Raw genomic sequence first — 11,604 nt, forward strand, 5'->3', positions numbered from 1 at the left:
TGTTCAAGGTAGCAGGGCCCGTGGACTGTCTGCGTGTGGAAGGTGGCGTGTCCTTTCGCAATTCCTCCAGGCCTTCAGAGCTCCCCAGAGCGTGGGGGCCAGTCATCTGTGCTGCTGACTCTGTCGTTGTCCCCCAGGTGACCTGGAAGAATTCCTGATTTTCAGGGCCTCAGTGGAGGGGGGCGGCTTTAATGAGCGATGCCTGGTGGCAGCGTCCTTCAGAGACGTCGGTGAGCGGACGGTTGTCACCACCCTGTTCAACAACCAGGCCTACCACTCCCCGGCCACCGCACTGGCCGTCATCGATAACCTCCTGTTCAAGATGCTGTGCGGCCCTCGGGCCTCGCTCACCGTCTCCAACTACCCTCAGCCCCGGAGCGCGCTGCAGGCCGCTAAGGATCAGTTCAGCGAGTACGTGCCCTGCCCGCCACCCGCAGCCCTGGGCAGGACCCCATGCCCTTCCTGTCAGGCCCTCCCCCTCCTGTCAGGACCATTCAGCTCGGCCCTGACCAGCTCGGCACTGCTGCAACCACCAAGGGCCCCGGAGGTGGAGAAAGCGTAGTTTCTGCCCTCAGAAAGCTTCCGGTTCTCGGCCAGGGCCTCCCCACGCCATATCGTCTTCAGCCCTCCATGCTCACCCTTTTCTTGGGCAGCAGATAAGCTGGCGAGACTCCATCCCACATACACCGCGGTCCCCACGGGAGCTCCTGGGGATTTGGGGGGTGGCCGTACTCTCTTCCCAAATCTGCACCCGGCTCTTGCCAGCCACTGACCGCAGGGGGTCCCTGAACATGCTCGTGCCCAGGGCAGTGCCTGGCTATGTGTGAGCGAGGCCAGCAGAACGAAGCAAGGTCAGGTATCCTTGCCCCCTAGTGGCCTTGAGTCAGGGAGCCCAGGAGGTGTCTCTCCTCAGGCGCGTCATGCCATGTATGTAGGACTCTCCCTCATCCCGGTCCCAGAACCCCCAAAACTTGGGGACCATCAGAAAAAGCCCCCAAAATCAGTTAATTTCAGAATAATCACTCAACTTTAAGGCAGCTGATTCATGGGGGACAGTTTCATCTCCACCCCCCATTCTAGACTGTGCCCTGGACCTTACCATGTCTTCTTCCCGCTCTGCTACCTGCCGTCCCTACCCCAAAAGCTGAGACACAGTGGCAGTCATTTGCTCCCCTTGCTGTGCCAGAAAAAGACAAGCACAAGATAAATACTTGTGATGGAGTAGATGGCAGAGCTTTGAAATGATGCACAAAATGCTGGGGAGGGGCTTCCCTTTGAGACATCCGGGAGAGATGGGCTTCTGGAGCCTTCAAACCTGGGCAAGGTCGTCAGTAGCTGCAGGCAGGGGCTGTGCTGGGGGCATCGAGAAGTGCCACCTGCCTCCTGGTGGGCTCCAGACTAGGAGACCCAGAGGTCAGGCTCAGGAGTTTCAGGCTTAGGATGTTGGTGGACCAGGCAGCAGGAATTTTGGGGTTATTTTTTAACAGCATAGCAAATATAATTCACCTACCCTACAACCCCCGGTTGTTAGTGTATTCACAGAGTTGTGGAGCCATCACCACAATATAATTTTTTAAGATAATTGACATATGACATACTACTTTCAGGTGTACAACATAATGATTTGTGTATGTATTACAAAATGATCACCACAATAAGACTAGTTAATGTCCATCTCCATACAGAGTTACAACTGTTTTTTCTTGTAATGAGAACTTTTAAGATTTACTCTTAGCAGCTTTGAAATACGTAATGCAGTATTGATTACAGTATCCATACTGTACACTAAATACCTGTAACTTCTATTAATATATTTTATAACTAGAAGTTTGTAACTTTTGGCCCCTTCACCCATTTTGCCCACTCACTGCTTCTGTAACCACTAGTCTGTTCTCTGTATCTGTGAGTTTTGTTTTGGGTTTTTTGTTTGCTTTTTTTTATTCCACATGTAAGTGAGATCATACCATCTTTGTCTTTCTCTGTCTGACTTATTTCACTTAGCATAATGCTTTCAAGGTCTATTTATGTTGTCGCAAATGGCAGGATTTCTTTCTTTGTTATGAGAGAATAAAACTCCAGTGTGTGTGTGTGTGTGTGTGTGTGTGTACACACCACATTTTCTTTATCCATTCATCCATTAATGGACATTTAGGTTGTTTCAATGTTGCGGCTGTTGTAAATAATGCTGCTATGAACATGGGGGTGCAGGTATCTTTTCAAGTTAGTGTTTTCGTTTCCATAATATAAATATCCAGTGGAAATGCTGGACCGTGTGATGGTTCTGTTTTTAATTTTTAAAGGAATCTTCACACTTTTCCATAGTGGCTGCACCAATTTACATCTCCATCAACAGTGCACAAGGGTCTCCTTTAATCCACATTCTCACCAAAACTCTTATTTCTTGTCTTTTTTATAACAGCCATTCTAACAGGTATGAAGTGATATCTCGTTGTGCCTTTGATTTGCGTTTCCCTGACGATTAGGGATGTTGAGCATCTTTTCATGTACCTGTTGGACCGCAGTATAATTTTATTGAACATTTCCTCACCCCCAAAAGACACCCTGTGACCGCTGGCAGTCATTCCCCATTCCTCTCTCCTCTCTCAGCAGCCACTAGTCTACTTTCTGTCTCCATGGATTTGCCTGTTTTGGACATTTCATATAAATGGAATCGTAATACGTGGCCTTTTGTGAACTGGCTTCTTTCACTGTCAAGATTCATCCATGTTGTAGCCTGTATCAGTACTGTGTTCCCCTATTTTGGTCACATAATATCCGGTTGTCTCTGTAACATTTATTGAAATGGTCAGGAGGTTTTTAAGCAACAGAATAACACCATCAAAGCCAGTTTCTAGAAGGTGTTGCTGGCAACTGAATATAGAATGTAGAATGTACTTGAGGGGCAGCAGGGGATGAGCTGCTGCAGCGACGCAGGCTCCCGAAGGTGGGGGTCTAACGAGGGCAGAACAGAGAGAACCAGACAGAGGACTTTCAGATGGGAGAAAGGCCTGAGTGTCTGGGGATTGGGCGGCACAGGAGACAGATTGAAGGCAACTGGGAGAGTGGCACTGCCATCACTGGGGACAGGAAGTCCAGAGAAGGAGCTGTTCGTGGGGGTGGGATTTTCCTGATGCTGAGACTCCCCCCAGCTCTGGAATTCTCTCTTAACCCCCTTTAGCGGCTGGGCCACTGTATCACATGCTTTGAATGGTAGTGACCAAGGACCTTATTCTACCCAGCTGCCCAGAAGCACTGTGCTCTGTCCGTGACCTGCCCTGTCCTGCCCCCAACCCCCCGCAGGGGCCGGAAGGGATTTGACATCGCCCTCAACTTGCTCTTCGCCATGGCATTTTTGGCCAGCACATTCTCCATCCTGGCAGTCAGCGAGAGGGCCGTCCAAGCCAAGCACGTCCAGTTTGTGAGCGGAGTCCACGTGGCCACTTTCTGGCTCTCAGCTCTGCTGTGGGACCTCATCTCTTTCCTCATCCCCGCTCTGCTGCTGCTGGTGAGGGCCGCAACGGTGCTGGGACCCTTTCCTGCGTGTCCAGGGGCCTTGCCTTGGGGCCCCTGCACAGACCACAGCCAGCCCGGGGTCCACGCTGGCAGCTCTGCCCCGGTTCCAGGAGGACAGTTGGGAAAGTCAGGCAGCCTCCCTTGTCAGTCTCCATGCCCCCAGCCTCTGTCCCCCTTTGGTAGGCAGCGCCCTGGAGCGGGGTGGCCTGGTGACAGCTCAGCAAAGGGAAGGGTGAACCTCATCAGGGAGGGTCCCAGGGCTGAAGCCAGCACCATGGGCCTGGTCTCCTGCGTTGCTCCCGATTCGCCAAACCGCCCTCTCTGCTGCTGTAGGTGGTGTTCAAAGCCTTTGACGTGCACGCCTTCACGCGGGATGGCCACGTGGCCGACGCCCTGCTGCTGCTTATGCTCTACGGCTGGGCCATCATCCCCCTCATGTACCTGATGAGCTTCTTTTTCTCGGGGGCAGCGACTGCCTACACGAGGCTGACCATATTCAACATCCTGTCAGGCGTGGCCACCTTCCTCATGGTCACCATCATGCGCATCCCAGGTGGGAGCCTGGAGACCGCCCCCCACTCCCCGGAGACCTGGGCTCCCACAGAGCCTTTGCCCTAATGCCCGGGGCTGGGGGGAAGGAGGTGGCACCGATGCGGGCACTGGGCCGGTGGGCCACCCCCCGGAGGTGCTGTCCCGGGAAGCCTGGTGCCTCATCTGTGAAGGATGCCCAGCTGGGTGCCCTGGCCCACACGCGCTGCAGGGAACGTCAGGAATCTGCCTTCCCTGATTTGATCTGTCCTTGGGGGCAAGTGTGGTATGTCCTCCAGTACTAACCTGTCTGTGCCTTCTCCCCACAGCGGTAAAGTTAGAAGAACTTTCTAGAACCCTGGACCATGTGTTCCTGGTGCTGCCCAACCACTGTCTGGGGATGGCGGTCAACAGCTTCTATGAGAACTATGAGACCAGGAGGTACTGCACCTCCTCCGAGGTGGCCGCCCATTACTGCAGGAAATACAGTGAGTGTCAGGCCCCGTGGACAGCCCCTTCCTCTCAGCCCTCTCCCGGGGACCAGCCAGGGCGTATCCAGGAGCCTCATTCCTGTAAACGAGGTTCTTGAGGGAGGCTTGGGGGCCCGTGATGTGTCAGGGCAGGTCGCTGGTCCCTGCACTGAGACACCTCAGATGTGAGCCCAGGAAATGTCTTCAGAAGATGTGTGTTCCCCCCACATACACCAGAATGATGTGCAATTCCTCCTTCCTGCCTGGCCCCCCCTAATTCTCTGTAAGGTCAGTCCAGATGGTCCCCCTCCTGGGCGGCCTCTCCCACCCCCAGCCCACCCACACCCGAGCTGGGTACCCCCGTTGCTGCCTCTGCAGCTCGCAGGCACACGGGCTGGTCCTCTGCTTCCTTGGACAGCTTCCCCCGATCCCGCACATGCCCACCACCCTTCCGGCTTTCCCTGGCTCCCTGGCATCCCTCGGCTCCTGGGGCAGTGTCACTCCAGTGTCTATCTCTATCTTTCCATGGCCTTCACCTCCGTGTGTCTTTGTATCACAAACCTCCCTCTCCTTTCTCTTGTAAAGACATTTGTCGTTGAATTTAGGGCCCATCCTAAATCCAGGCTCTTACCTTGAGACCCTTAACCAATGACATCTGCAAAGCCCCTATTTCTAAGGCAGGTCAATCACAGGTTCCAGGGGTTAGGCTAAGGACGTGTCTGTCTGTGCCTGGCACAGTCTTCAGCAGGCAGCTCAGCTGTCACATCTGCAGAGCCCCCACACCCCCCTGGCAGGCTCCGTCTCTGCTCTATTCCTGCCACTTCCTTACTTAATAGGACAGACTGAAGGGGAGGGTGGCACATCTTACCTGTCCTTACATCTCAGTGCAGTCCCCGAGCAAGGGAGTGTGAGTGAGCCAGTGGGGGCATGACTCGGTCATTTGTCATAAGTGCCCCCTTGCAAAGAAGAACCACCCCAAAATGCAGGAAGTGTTTAGGGCTCCTGTGTGGCAGTGACAACACACAATGCACCCTCAGAAAACTAATGGACCCTCCGCCTTCGCAGTCTCCATGTAGAGGGCTGGGGTGCCCATGCCTAGTGGGCCAAGAGGGAGGGACTCAGGCTGGCACTCGGTAGAGAAGGCAGAGTGCTAGGGGACACAGGGTGCAGCACCCTCTCCCTTGCCACACAGACATCCAGTACCAGGAGAACTTCTATGCGTGGAGTGCCCCAGGGGTTGGCAGGTTCGTGACCTCCATGGCTGTCTCAGGGTTTGCCTACCTCACCCTGCTCTTCCTCATTGAGACCGACTTGCTGTGGAGGCTGAAAACCTGCATCTGTGCCTTCTGGAGGAGGCGGGCGCTGGTGAGTGGCTCCTGCACCTCTGCGCCAGGTACTGAGGGCCTCCGTGCCCAGCAGGACTCACAGCCCAGGAGGAGGTCGAGGTCCTCCTGGGGCCTGCCGGCGCCCAGGTGTTTGTCACATACATCCCATCCCACAAACAAACAAAACCCGCTGAGACCACATTGGATGCACAGATTAACCCAGGGCGAAATGGCTTCTCTGAAATATTAGGCCTTCTCTAAGAGGAGTTTCTGTCCATGTATTAAAATCTTACATCCCTCAGCGGAGTTCCCTGGTTTTCTCTGAGTCCTGCACCATCCTTGTTCTTCAAGCAGGGCTAATTTCAGCCCTTACGGCCCCCCAGCTCTCCTGGTGAAAGGCCTGAGTCTGCACATGTGGGTGGGCTGGGTGGGCTGTCTCAGAGACCTCAGCCCCTTCTCCCACAGAAAAGGACCCCTTGGGCTGGAACTCACCCGTGCGGTCCTTTTCCGGAACAATTAGACGGAAGTGTACACACAGCCGTCAGCGCTGCCCGAGGACCAGGACGTGTTGGATGAAAGGAACCGAATCCTGACCCCCAGCCTGGACTCCCCATTGGACACGCCTCTGGTCATCAAGGAGCTCTGCAAGGTAAGGCCCCCCCACAGGCCCCTGGTCTGCCCCAACTGCCTGGCCGCCCGGAAGCTAGCTCCCCACCTCCCCATGGCTGGGATTTCTCCCCGCTTCCTCGCAGGTGTATGAGCAGCGGGCGCCCCTCCTCGCTGTGGACAAGGTCTCCCTTGCAGTCCAGAAAGGGGAGTGCTTCGGCCTGTTGGGTTTCAACGGAGCTGGGAAAACCACCACTTTCAAAATGCTGACTGGGGAGGAGACCATCACTTCGGGGGATGCATTTGTCGGGGGCTACAGCATCAGCTCAGACATCGGGAAGGTGGGTGCCACCGGGAAGGTGGGGGGAAGAGCGGGTACCCTGGAGGCAGGGATGCGGCTTGTCTCTGGCTCACAAGGGGATACCAGGATGAGGCAGTGACCTAGGGCAGAGCTAAACCAGTGATGGAGAGGAGAGAGAGGACAGGAAGATAAGGGGCCCCTTGGCTGGAAGGGCCCAGGCCTGGCTGGGGGGCCAAGACTGGGCATCTCCCAGAGAAGCTGCTTCTCTGGGCTTGGAGGTCATGGTGCTCACAGCTCACCGCCCCACTCAAAAGAGCAGGCCCTCTCCAGTCTGTGCACGTAGATGTACAATTATGGCGCCTGGGCTATTCAGACCAGGCATCCCACAAAGCACCTAAAGCTGGATACAACGTCAGTGACAAACCATATCAGGAAGAGCGTGGGAGAGCACACAGCATGGTGAGGACGCTGACTGACATCCGGGAGCCCTGAGAGACAGGGCTGCTGTGCTCCACGCAATGGACGTGGGTTTAGGAGCCTTGCTGAATGAAGAGGGCAACAAAGGCCTAGGGCCCCATAGTAGGGGGTGGAATAGTAGGCTTTCCCCACATGGGGCTGAACCGAAAAGGCTGCCCCTCAGGGTAAGGATGACCCAGGCCACCCTCCTGTGTCTCCATCCCTGGGGATTATGTGGAAGGTTCCCTTTGCGCTGAACAGAGCAAGAAAAGGAACAGAAAAGAGCCTGTGTCGGGGAGTGACCACGTCTCCTGAACTGGCAGCAGCGGCCAGACCGCAGCACACACCGTCTCTGGAGGAAGGGGTTCATCCTAGGCCTCGAAGAACCCCCCAAATAGTGTTTCAAGGGCTCTGAGCAGCACACAACTAAACAAAGGGACAGACCCCGTGACCAGAAGCCACAGACACGAGGGCCTGCGCGAAAGCAAGCCCACCCCTTTAGATCCGCAATTCCCAGACCCAGATATGAAACAGCTGTGTTTACTGTGTTTAAAGAAATAAACGAGACTGGAAATATATGTAAGAAAGAGAAAACTGTACATGTGATCTAGAAAATGGAGGAAAGGGTGAGAAATCCTAAACACACTGTGTCTGAGTTCCAACACGAAAAGAGAGTGAGGGAAAGGTGATCTCTGACAAGGTAATAGCTACGAATTTTCCCAGGCTGATTAAACACAGATGCTGGAAGCCTAAGAACCCCAAGGGGTGTAAAGGAAAGAAACCCCGGCTCTGGAATCCACAGACCTCAGGCTCCCCTGTCCCCCGCCAGCTGCTGAAGGTAGCGGGGAGACGGTGGCGGCCATGCAGCGACCACGCTGACTCCGCTGGTCTCAGCCATCTGACCAGGCGATGCCCCACCCCAAAGGTGGTGTCAGCAAACCTCTGTCTTTAGAGGGAGAAAGAAAAGTCCTAGCACACCTTAGATGTTTGTCAAACACCTGATGCGTCAATGAGCGGCTGATACCTCGGCAGGTATTTGCCCGTGGTAATCACTTTGTATAATCAATACATTCTTGCACTAACTCGCCCCACACTGCCCATAGTGGACGCGGCCCTGGCCCACCTCTGACCCCTTGTTATGGGGCAGTGTGGCTGCTGAGGGCTCTCTGAGCCAGGCAAGCCCCTCCTTTGTCCTGCTGAAGTGCTGCTTGGAGAGCCTCGGCTTTGGGCCCGTGCACCGGCTTCTGGAGCACCCCGGATGGATCGGCTGGAAGAAACCTAGAGGCGCCTCCCTCTGACCTGCTGCCTCCCTGGCTGTGTGCCAACCCCAGGTGCGGCAGCGGATTGGCTACTGCCCCCAGTTTGATGCCCTGCTGGACCACATGACGGGCCGGGAGACGTTGATCATGTACGCCCGGCTCCGGGGCGTCCCTGAGCGCCACATCGGGGCCTGCGTGGAGAACACGCTTCGGGGCCTGCTCCTGGAGCCGCATGCCAACAAGCTGGTCAGGACTTACAGGTGCACCTGCGCCCCAGCCCCTGCCCCCCCCATAACCTGATGACCCATGGGTCTTTCCAGGGTGGAGTCAGGGTCTCCCTTACCACAGAGCTGGGGACTGCCACACAGGTTGGGAGCCAGAGCTCCCAGGTGACGGGCTGCCCTGCCATTCCTGCCTCCTGGAGACCAGGCCAGCCGCGGGTGATGTCAGGCCCCCTTAGGTGCAGACAGATGGTGTTACTGCTCCACATGGGGGCATGGATGGACCCCTTGGGCACAACTTTCTCTGAGGCCTCCAGCTCTGTGAGGTGGGCTTTCCAGGCACACTCCCTCATTCCTCTTCCTCTGGGGTGTTCTGCGGTCACTAGGCCCTCCTTGTTCTCTGCTGGGACCTGGGGATCCCCTGCTAATTATCAGCCTTGCCCCCTCCTGTACGCCCTCTGCCCCAGTGGTGGCAACAAGCGGAAGCTGAGCACTGGCATTGCCCTGCTTGGAGAGCCTGCGGTCATCTTCCTGGATGAGCCATCCACTGGCATGGACCCTGTAGCCCGGCGCTTGCTCTGGGACACCGTAGCGAGGGCTCGAGAATCCGGCAAGGCCATCGTCATCACCTCCCATAGGTAGTGTAATTACCTCCCATAGGTAGCACTGGGCTCTCTGGATTAGTGGAAGAGCCAGAATGGGGGCTGTCGGAGGGATGGGCTGGGAGGGGCCAGGCAGAAAGCTGGTGCAGAATCAGGAGAATCCCAGACTTTGCCTGGTGGGCCACACTCTGGGCATAGGAATCAGAAACAGCCTGATCTGGGCAATGACACCTTCCTGTCTGCATGAGCCTTTGACACGGAGGACAGGTGTTGTGTTCCCCGGCTCTGTGTCAGGCCTCCAACCCCTCTCCCCAGCATGGAGGAATGCGAGGCCCTGTGCACCCGGCTGGCCATCATGGTGCAGGGTCAGTTCAAGTGCCTGGGCAGCCCGCAGCACCTCAAGAGCAAGTTTGGCAGCGGCTACTCCCTGCGGGCCAAGGTCCAGAGCGATGGGCAGCAGGAGGCGCTGGAGGAGCTCAAGGCCTTCGTGGACCTGACCTTCCCAGGTTTGTGAAGATGCATAGAGGACATCGCGCCTTGCCGCTACCAAGTCCCCCATCCCTGACCTCTGGGATGAGGGCCATGATTTCGTGGGCCCCGACTGCCCTCCCCTGGCCTGCTAACCCAGCCCTCGTGGGGACAAGGTTTCTCCTTTGTGCAGGCAGCATCCTGGAAGATGAGCACCAAGGGATGGTCCATTACCACCTGCCCGGCGATGACCTCAGCTGGGCAAAGGTGAGCACGGGCCCCGCCAGGCCTCAGCTGGGGCTGGGGAAGTTCCCTCTAGCAGCGGTTCTGGGATCTTTCGAAGGAGGAACCAGTTTCTGCTCTAATCCTCACCCTAATATCTGTCAGGTTTGGGGGTCTTCACCCAACATGTTTGAGTTGGACAAAATTTGGTGCAAAAGAGGAAACTGGTTCAGAGAGGGAACACAACTTGCCTAGGGTCGTACGCTGAGCTGGAAAGAGTCTGGAGGAAACCTGGCTCACTGAGCACAGCCCACCTCCTCCCTCTGGAGCTTGGCTCACCCTCTCACCCTGTACAGCTGACTCCCTGTGGGTGCTCTAGGGGCGGAACTGTGCAGGGGTAGGATCCGGGGGATGATACCATCCCTTATGGCCAGAGGACTCCCAGACCAGCCAAGAAGCAGGGCTCTCCGCTTGTTAACAGTGGCTTTTCTGCTTCCCAAAGGTCTTTGGTATCCTGGAGAAGGCCAAGGAGAAGTACGGAGTGGACGACTACTCTGTGAGCCAGATCTCGCTGGAGCAAGTCTTCCTGAGCTTCGCCCACCTGCAGCCCCCTGGCGAGGATGAGGGGCCGTGAGCAGCCTGGAAGGGGCGGGGCCAGCGGGCACACAGGTGGGCATCCTCTCCCTCCGAGTACATCTTATCCTGCACCTTTATTTCTGATCACTGTTTTCTATGACGGCTCTGAGAATCAAGGCACAATACGGACGGGGTGGATCGGTGCCCTCACACCAGGAGGCATCATATAAACATCCAGGTCTAAGGTGGTCGCCGAACCCCGATCTCCAAAACTCAAGATCCCAACCAAAAGCGGGTCCGGCAGTCTGTGTGGGCAAGCTGCAGGGTCTTTGCAGGAGAGCTGTCCAGGAAGGGGCCGCAACTGACCCGGGCAGAGCAGCCAGTGACATGTCTACGTTCACACGTGGCACGGAGCTTCTCTGGGTGTGAAACGGGAAACCGGCAGGATAGTTAGTAGCTGGGCTTGCCGGGCTGCCCAGGAATGGACAGAAAGGTCGCCAGTCGCCATCCATGGGGGCTATGCCAGCTGTGATTAGGCACTGAGGTCGTGGCTTCCAGTGCAGCCAAGGGCATCCTGGGAGCTCCTGCTCCTCAGCGTGTGAACACTACGCGAGGCAGAGCTGACCTTTCACCCAGCACCGTCCCACCAGCGTCATCCAGCGTCAGCCAGTGCAGCGAGGGAAGGCAGTCAGTCCTCCATGCCAGGCCCCGGTCTCTGGAGAAGCCATCAGCTGGGAGGCCACCTATGGAGGATGCACCTAACCCATGGTGACTCTGTCCGGAAAATAAAGGCTGGAAGGGAACATGACCGCAGTCTGTGAGTCACACACAAGATGGGGGTCACGGGCCCAGTCACCCACCCATAGCCCTAACACAAGCCTCCTGTGTTGTTTCAGACAAACAAAAGCAAGAGCTCGTTTTCCCCAGTGCGTGGTAAACTTACAGAACGCACTGCTCTGGAGGGAAGGAATAAGCCAAAAATGCAAGTGCAAAGCAGGTTATATAAACAACCAACTGACAGATGTTCGTCTACAGCAAGGAAAGAGCAATGTAGGAT

At 56.1% G+C, this 11,604-nt stretch overlaps 1 protein-coding gene across 3 annotated transcripts in view; it reads left to right on the forward strand.

Annotated features, from left to right (window-relative positions):
* The window catches only part of ABCA3 (ATP binding cassette subfamily A member 3), a 44,433-nt gene extending 33,078 nt beyond the window's left edge, over positions 1-11,355 (forward strand). For all 3 annotated transcript variants that reach the window (XM_074322818.1, XM_074322817.1, XM_074322816.1), the window contains 12 exons: positions 138-411; positions 3,301-3,505; positions 3,847-4,066; positions 4,371-4,529; positions 5,704-5,876; positions 6,357-6,485; positions 6,589-6,783; positions 8,531-8,718; positions 9,147-9,317; positions 9,597-9,787; positions 9,943-10,016; positions 10,474-11,355. In XM_074322818.1, coding sequence (XP_074178919.1) covers positions 138-411; positions 3,301-3,505; positions 3,847-4,066; positions 4,371-4,529; positions 5,704-5,876; positions 6,357-6,485; positions 6,589-6,783; positions 8,531-8,718; positions 9,147-9,317; positions 9,597-9,787; positions 9,943-10,016; positions 10,474-10,605 — 2,111 coding nt within the window. In that variant the 3' untranslated portion in view covers positions 10,606-11,355. The remainder of the gene's footprint in view (positions 1-137; positions 412-3,300; positions 3,506-3,846; positions 4,067-4,370; positions 4,530-5,703; positions 5,877-6,356; positions 6,486-6,588; positions 6,784-8,530; positions 8,719-9,146; positions 9,318-9,596; positions 9,788-9,942; positions 10,017-10,473) is intronic.
* The last annotated feature ends 249 nt before the right edge of the window (positions 11,356-11,604 follow it).

This window comes from Rhinolophus sinicus, linkage group LG18, assembly GCF_036562045.2.
Source record: "Rhinolophus sinicus isolate RSC01 linkage group LG18, ASM3656204v1, whole genome shotgun sequence".
Taxonomy (NCBI): domain Eukaryota; kingdom Metazoa; phylum Chordata; class Mammalia; order Chiroptera; family Rhinolophidae; genus Rhinolophus; species Rhinolophus sinicus.